This window comes from Maniola jurtina, chromosome 18 (assembly GCF_905333055.1).
Source record: "Maniola jurtina chromosome 18, ilManJurt1.1, whole genome shotgun sequence".
Classification (NCBI taxonomy): Eukaryota; Metazoa; Arthropoda; class Insecta; order Lepidoptera; family Nymphalidae; genus Maniola; species Maniola jurtina.
The window spans coordinates 5,277,242-5,286,345 of record NC_060046.1 but is presented as its reverse complement, the minus strand read 5'-3'; the positions used below and the strand labels follow the sequence as shown (position 1 = coordinate 5,286,345).

Below are 9,104 nucleotides of genomic sequence, written 5' to 3'. Positions count from 1 at the left end.
TATAGGTACAACTGTATTTCAAGATTTAATTAAAAACAACTTTAAAGGTATCAACAAGGTCAATTTAACAATATCTGTAAACAAATTAATACTTGTTGGTTAAACCAAACTTAATTAAAGTTCCCATAAAGTACGTCCTCGAAATATCGACGGAAAGTCTTAGGGGCGAAATTCTTAGCCAATTTCCAAACCTTTTGTAATAAATAAGGGGAGTTCCAGTAAGTTAATTAACGTAGTCTGATTTTAAATAGGACTCGAGAAAGAAAGGATCACACTCCATTAATTTCTCTTTACGCTTTGATGCCCACTTTAACTTAAACTAGAAACATGAATCATACCTATACCACCTAGTGATATAAGTGAATTTCAAAGTGCAGGCGGGGGGCGCTATGAAATACTAAGGGAAATCGAGACGTACTCGTACCTAGTAGATATAAAAACACAAATATTAAACTTTTTAAATTATATTCTCTTCTGCCTAGACTCCCCCGAACTGATAAAGGTTCCATTTTTCATTAGAAGCTGGGTACGAAACCCTAAATACTAAGTTTTCTAGCTTTATAAAAGGAGTAAAAAGGGTATAATAGATAATAATATGCACCTAGCGCTCAATTAAGAATTTTAGTTTTGAAAAGTGAGCAATAAAAAAGGAACACTAGAAAATCGCATTTATTAATTTTCATAACAGTTTCTGCTAAATTTTAAATAGCTTATTTTTTCGTTCCGTTGCTTCCAATCCTTTTCAATTTTCCAACTCGTTTTAATATTGGTTTGAAAAGAGGGCGAAAAATATCTTCTTCCATTAGAATGGAAAATAACACCTGCTTTTGTTCGCATACTAGATGATGCCGGCGACTCGGGTTTCATCGTAAGTTCCAGTTTTGTTTAAAATCCTGTGGGGACCCTTTGATTTTTTGGAATGAGTAGCCTATATCAATTTCCGGGATGCAAGCGCCTCTGTACCAAATATACAGGGTGTTTGGTAATTAGTATATAATGACGACACGTACCCATGCTACTTTGATCTGATAAATACAATGCTGAAGTAAAATGACGAAATAAAATTATAAAAATTTCCATACAAAATTTTAAATTTTTATTATGACCAAGTTTTCATGGCCCTAATGTGCCCTAACTCACTGAGATCATTGGCCTCGGCCTATCTAAAGATGGCCAACGATCTCAGTGAGTTAGGGCACGTTAGGGTCATGAAAACTTTGACATATTTTTTTTTTTAATTTTGTATGGAAATTTTTAATGCCCGCGACTTGTTCGGTGTAAAGCGTAGAGGTGGCTCTTTCAAAATCAATGGTGTAAAGAATGGAAAAATAAAATCACACAGGCAAACCCTACTGTCAGGCAACACTGTCTGTATCTCGTGAACCGCAATAGGTCGAAAATCTCACAAAATAAGTAGGTACCTATTTCTATTACCGCTACAACAAATAATAATAAAAAATTAAAGTGTTATTGCTTGCATGCTGGTACGGAACCCTTCGCGTGCAAGTCCGACTCGCACTTAACCGATTATTGAGTCTATCACATCTTTATCTGCCGACTGCAAGTTGAAGCGCGTCTAAAAACTGTATCAGGTACATAACAAAGTTATCTAACCTTAACCTTTCAAAGAGTCGTGTAATACTCTTACCTCCTAAACTGAAATATCATGTTTCAAATGGAATATGACACCCACTTTAATGGGACGTCGCCTCGAGACAAGTGTTCGTATGAATTACCTCTAAGAGAACAGCCGAGCATGATAATATAATGTATCTACATAATATAGACTGAATTTTACTTTCACTATTCTTATTGGGTTCATTTTTGAATAATTTCAAGGCGATAATGAGTAAAAAGCAACTTCGTTTTATAAGACTTTTCCTTCAATTACTTTTTGTATGACGTTACCTACCTATATCATTTGCAAGTTAACTGACCAAAAATTAAACTAAGCCAATATTGTTCTCACTACTCATAGGAAAAGAACAATGGTCTCCTACAGGTTCTTCTATATCTACATACTGTCTAGACTTAGTAGCCTATATTGGCTCCCTAGGTTACTCCCTGAAGTCCTTGCCGATCTAAGATGATCTAGATAAGCTATGATTCTGGAGTGAGTTCAGCAGACTGGAGTGATCTGGCGGGGCGCTGCACCAGCGCTCTCACGTACAGTAGACGGCTGCGTCTAAGTATGGAAAATAATCCTAGTCCTAGGATAAAGAAGAAGACTGCCACAGATAACACACACCATCTGCTTACTCGTGGTTTTATAGAGAAACTAAGTGAATAAGTAGGTAAATAAAACAACCAATCAAAATAGGAACTCATTTATTTACATACATTCTTATTATTTACACATAAGCTCATTATCTACCTAACAAAATGGCAACTTGAGCAAAATTATATCTAAACTGAAATATTATGCATTTGATTGAAAAAGTTAATACGATAAAGGGGAAAAACTAAATAGTAAATAAAAGAAACTTAAAATTAAAAAGTGAATGCAGAATTATTTTTAAATAGAATAGGTACTTTTAAAACATAAACCTTCAAATTAATATTTATTAAGGTATATCTTTATAGCTGATTTACGAAATATTAACTAAGAAATGCTAAGCTAAGTCACAATTTACCAAATAAAGATAAACGCGCATAATCTGACCCGCTTTGCCAAAAGTGGCGGACATTAACCAAATTAGTTTTAAATCAAAGATAGTATTGTAACCTTTCAGTATATATAAATATGAATATTTAATTCAAAATCTTTGGGAGAGTATAAATTACAATTGTTTTTCTTTCATTAAGTATATAAAAATTATTTCAATTTTTTCGTGATCCCCATGAGCCAAAACAACGCGGTTTATGTCAGTTTATATCAGGGGCCCTACTACCACCACTTATAGTAATAATGTTTCAATATTGTTATGACAATTTCATACAAGTTTCATATGAAAATGTCAAAACAATATTAAATCATTACTAGTTTAAGCGGTGGTAGTAAGGCCCCAGAGTCGTATTTGGATACCTGTTGTTAATTTGACTTGTGTCGGCCCGTAATATGCCCGTTTACCTTTGTTCGACTAAAAAAGAAAAAAGGTAAAAGATTTAAAAGTTATTAACTAAGAGTAACTTATACCTACTTACTTAACGCACAACAGTCTAGCAGCTTGGTATTATGAAACTGTAACGATAACTTTCTTCACAACTATTCAAGACAATCGCTTAGCCGTCAATTTCAATACTACAGCTATTAAAATCGAAAGTATGGGCTTTATAGTAGTTAATATAGAGAAAAACAAGGAAGAGATCTTGGGTTTTGTGAAATATTTCTACGCTAATAGGTACTAACAAATTGTTCGCCTTTTAGTTCCGACAATCGTATGGATTTACTCTTAGATATATCGATTCAATTATAACCAAACTATATATAAAATATAGTCTCGTCTGAGTATATTTCAGTTTGTTTAATATTTCACCTAACATTTCCTGATCGTCATTTAAATTGCATTATCACTATGATTATGTATTTATTACATTTCACTTACAAATAGCTATAATACGGGGAATGTGATGAAAAAATAGCCTAACATTCACTCTATTAAATATTTAAAGAATTGAGTAAAATAGAAAATTAATAAAGACAAAGGACACAAGATGACGTGAGAACCGAAATATGAAATTTTTTAAGGTCTTTGGACTAATTAATACAAAATTACAAAAAATACTTTTTGTACAAAATATGGTCGTTGTCTTCGTTCCATCTGTGGTTTGGTTCCTAAACTATGTTCACAACTTTTATTATTACATAATATTGGAACATTGTGAGTTATGACAACCGATAGCATCATATCCACTGATCAGTGGGATGATTCCCTAACTCAGTGATCATCACTTAATGAAAGCCACCAAACTCATTTGACATTTATTTTGAATCCATTGAAGGTTTGTTACAAAATATTATTTTTACATCGCTCAGTGAAGCCGCAATTATAACCAGCCAATGTCAAATAAGTTTGATAGCTTTTATTTAGTGACTGAGTAAGCGAATCATGCAATATGCGGGATAACACATTAAAAGCACTTTTCTGGCTGAAAAATAAACACTATTTTTGATGTATCAACTCGTAGTACTCTGGACGGAATGTCAAGAGGTGCTATAAATGGTCGTCATCTGACTCACTTTCACTCGAATATTTATTAAGAGCCTTGTGAATTTCTTCTTCAATTTCAATGGCGCTCTGTTGCTTCTCATCCACCGCCAACTTATTATACTCATACGCTGTTTTTATATTGGAATCGTAGTTGTTTCTAGAGAAACAAAAACCCAGTCGTTTAAGTACACAGACTATTGCGTACAACGAAATAAAGCTGACAAGTATTATTAACGCGACTACGAGATTGACATTCATTTTATAATGCCATTTAGCCATGTCGATTTGCGGCAGAACTGCTTTAGGATAACAGTAATATTTCGGTTCGAAATCTGTTGAATTGTAGAGCTGAGCATCATCCAAACATGAAGAGCATTGACTGTTTTGTGGACCTGTACAAGTGGCGCAGGTGTAATGGCAAGGCAGGCAGAATAAAGGTGTTCTAGAGTGATTAGCTAACGGTTCCATATCGAACGCCTCCGTTGCAGCAGGTTTAGCGACTACGCTATGTCGCTTCATTGCGACCGAGGAGTCGCCAGTTTCCAAGAACGTCAGGTTACGCCTGCGTGAGCTTCGTTCGATGGCGTACGTCCCACCCGGGCAAAGCTGATAGCATCGCCCGTCGTACAAATGCATACCCTTCGCGCACTCTAATGGGAAAGAGAACAGAGAATTGAGTACAAGAGCAAAAAGTAGTTAGACCGACACCACCCAGCACCGTACCAGCGTCCATGCAGTTGCCTTTCTCGCCAGCAGACCATATGATGCGGAAGTTCCATACGCAGAGGCTCGAAGTTCGTAGATACAGATTATGAAAACAGGGTACGAAAGGGGATGGTAAGTTGAATCTCGTCACTGATCTCAAGTAATTTTGTTCACCGGTAATAATGTAACACAATTAACATAAAACAAACGGACGTTAACGCTGGTGCTCGGACATGCATAAAAGACGTGTACAAAATTCAATGAAATCAGTAGAAAACAACAATGGTGCTAATTCAATTGTACACAAATCTTTAGTTTAAACTAAATTGATAAGTCTCAAATTAGTGCTATCTTTCTCACGATATAACCTGCGGAAAAGGATACCACTAAGTACTTTTAGATCTATCAGTTCAGAGATTTGTATACTACCGAATAATCACCAATGTAAACAAAGACAAATGAAATAAGTATTTTAGTAGTAAGTGTATGTTAATGTAATAAGAAGGTAGGTTATAAGCTATGGAGCGAAATGTTAATAATTTGTTAATAGCATTTTAAAAGCAAAGCATTGCATGCAATACGTAAAACATAACAGAAGCAAATCAATCAAATATCACAAGGAATAACGTCAGTTTGATTTATAAATAAAAAAAAACAAATTATTGTGACTAACTGCCGCTTTAAATTAAAACAATTTGTGCAAAATATCAGAGACAAGACTCCACATACAAATAATAACAAATGAAAGTTTATTTCAATTTTGTAATAAAAGTTTTTTATTATTAGTTTTTCATTCACATCCGATTCAATATATACAAATTATTCAGCATTTACATTATGTAATAAATACATCTTATTGGGTCGCTACATTGATGCCGATGAATTTTACACGTGTACACCAAAACTGTTACAAAAATGAGCTATTTACCAATTCTCAGCACATCGAGATACTTACAATAAGACTGATGGTATTTCTAACGATATATATACTGGAGTATACAGGAAAAGAGTTGATGACCACCATACTTAAGTACATTTTCTTTGACATAATAACATTTTACGATTTACCCATAATAATTTGAGTACCTAACCAATTTATACAAGAAAAACAAGAAAACGTACTAAACAGATTAAAGGAGTTTAAAAAGAATTGAACAAAGATAAGTCGACAAACGTAAGATTACTGTTTTATTAATAGGTTACCTATATATCTTTAAAAATAGCTAAAGGTTTGGAGTAAAGGTGGGTTTCGAATAAAGCGGAGACGAGCGGACTTGTGTAATTCAACCGATCGATGTTCGATATTTAAAAATGACATGAATACGACACTTAACGACGCGATCTCTGATTGGTCTATTACTGCACGTCTCCACTACACTTCTCTCGTCTCTGCTTCAGTGGAAACTACTACTAAGGGGTTCCAGGTGAAAAAATCAATTGTATAACACCCTTCGCTGCCCCTATCACGACGATCATTAGCTCTTCTCCCATATCTTTAATTTACTCTATTAAGAATTTAGGAAGTATTTTTTATACTTAATTAAGTCTATCTACCAGTCGATGAGAAACCTTGAATGTTCAGTCGTTTTAAAATTTACATGTATGTGAGCAATTTGTACAAGTCTCCAAATTTATTTTCAACGATATACCCTACTTATTAATATTTACAATCGTTTACATGTTCTATATTATTATATTATATGGATTGGCAATCACTTCTATGATCACAACCGCAATATGCAATAATATTTATACTTACTAGTTATTATGTTTATTTATTCACAGGGAACTGTGTAGGTACTGTTTTATAAATGAGGCATTGTCTATGTTACAGTCGATACTGGTCCTAATCGCTGGTCAGGTCTAGAAATAGTTTTGTTTAGATATTCTTGTATACAGTTGGATTTTACAAAACAATTAATTTGAGTTATAGGGTATTTTCAAGTTATTACTTTTCACAATATGCTGTTTCTTAATAAAAACTATAAAAAGTTGTGGTGTAGTCAATACTACTAAACTTAAACCTAATAAAAACATAAGTAACTTTATTGATAAATAAAGTGAAACTATTCTTTGAAAATATGTGAAAATTTGCTCGAATAATGTTATCCGAGGAATATAAATCCACTAAAGAAAGTCCGTAATCTACTTCTAGGAAGCATGTACGATGTAAGACTCCAATTTAAACTCGAACGATCTGTTGAGAAGTTTATGTGGTTCTTCCTCTTAGAATCCAGTAAAGTTAAAAACGCATATATCTTTGTTTAGCGCTGGAAAAATTTATTTAGTGGAACATAATAGGTACGTTAGTTAAATCGATACAGACTTAAGAGGGCTCTCTCCGTCACTCGTTTCCACACGTTTCATACAATCGTAGTTCCAATTTCATTTGAATACTAAGCAATCTAAGTCCATGAAATTTTGCAGACATATTCTAGAAACTAATATCTATGTCTGTGGTTTTCCAGATTTCTGTTAAAATATTCGGTTTCAAAGTTACGCGGTTTTAAAATTTTCATACAAATCTTGGAGCCCCTGTAATTTTAAAACTACATACTTTTAGAAAAATCTAAAACACCACAGACACAGATATTAGTTTCTAGAATATGTCTGCAAAATTTCATGGACTTTGGTTGCTTAATATTCAAATGAAATTGGAACTACGATTGTATGAAACGAGTGGAAACGAGTGACGGAGAGAGCCCTGTTAACTAACGTACCACGTAGGTACAGTTAACAAACATCGAATTTTACTTATAAGGAAGCTCTGTGAATCTCTATCACTTTCTTTTCAGCTTTTTTTTTCTGTTGCACGAAACCTTAACTTAATAAAAGTATTTATACAAGATCAGTATAAAAGGGGGTCTGATCCAAACGGGGGTGATTGTTGTACTCATTATTATAAACTTTTATTTGCTTATGGGACCAAACCTTAGATGGTGAAAAAAAAATATTTTGCACCAAACACTTTTTCCATGATTTGAGTTTATTCTATGATTCCATAGTTCATGATTCCATAGTTTCACTATGGTAAAATTATTTATAACTTTAAGTACTATAAAAGTTTCAGTTAGGACCCCGTTATTGAATGACCTTATATAAATGTGAGTTTAAGTACAAAACTTATGGGCCAGTAAGCTTTGTTAGCTTTTGGGAATCCTAAACCCTGATTTATCCCAAAATTCGATCGTTAAAATCTACCCGACAGCGCGGTAGGCTCTCGCTGTCACAGAGATAATGCCCCTATAAATACGAGTACACTTAAGAGGTTAGAAGGCATAATTTATTGTTTTCCAAACTTATTGTAACAGATATGTCCCTTTTCAATATACTTATGTAATGAAAACGTTGTGGCGAATTTTCTGTTTTGATACGGAACGTGTTCAAGCAAACAACTCATAACAGTGGCGTCAATCAAATGATAGCTCAACGGTTGAGGAGCGGACTGAATTCCGAAAGGTCGGCGGTTCAAACCCCACCCGTTGCACTATTGTTGTACCCACTCCTGGCACAAGCTTTACGCTTATTTGGAGTGGAAATTAAAGGGAGGGGAGGGAAATTAAATTATTAGGAAAGGGAGTTATCAGTCATGATTAGCGTGGCTAATATTCTTTTTGTTTTTTAATTTGATGCTTATCCATCTATGTAAATTAGCAAGATATTATCAACTCCATTAATGAGTTTGTTCACTAAAAACTCTAATTTCGTTTCTAGCGACTCTAGTTTCCTAGGATAGCGGTCGATATATAAGTAGCATCGAATAACACTGAAACGTTGTCTATTGAAACCAAATTGAAACTAAATTCAATAGTTTCCTAGTTTTGTAACATTGACATGAAAATCGCTCTCTCTAGCAAATCCCCTCATATTAATATAGCGACCACACTGTACTAGCACCATATCCTATAAAACCAGAGCTCAGATAGTTACATAGAAATATGCTTTAAAAATTACCGAATAAGTACTCAAAAAGGTGAAAATATCGCCAAAACGCTTTATCCATTTATAACAAACATTAAGCTAAACAATTATTATATTTCTATCTAAATATTTTCAATAAATAATTATTATTTTAGGTAAAAGCGGAAAGTAAATGCGTAACATTTGGTATATTGTGTTTAAAGATAGAGGCAATTTTTTGATTTCCGGATACGATTAACTATTTTTTACTTAGAAAAATTTCGCAACAATCATACAGTCGGAAAAATTGTTAGAAAATCAATTACGATTAGTATGATTATATTTATA

At 33.6% G+C, this 9,104-nt stretch overlaps 1 protein-coding gene across 6 annotated transcripts in view; it reads right to left on the bottom strand.

Annotated features, from left to right (window-relative positions):
• Positions 1-2,311: 2,311 nt before the first annotated feature.
• The window catches only part of LOC123874457 (furin-like protease 1), a 200,161-nt gene continuing 193,368 nt past the window's right edge, over positions 2,312-9,104 (bottom strand). For all 6 annotated transcript variants that reach the window (XM_045919804.1, XM_045919805.1, XM_045919807.1 and 3 more), the window contains one exon: positions 2,312-4,801. In XM_045919804.1, coding sequence (XP_045775760.1) covers positions 4,155-4,801 — 647 coding nt within the window. In that variant the 3' untranslated portion in view covers positions 2,312-4,154. The remainder of the gene's footprint in view (positions 4,802-9,104) is intronic.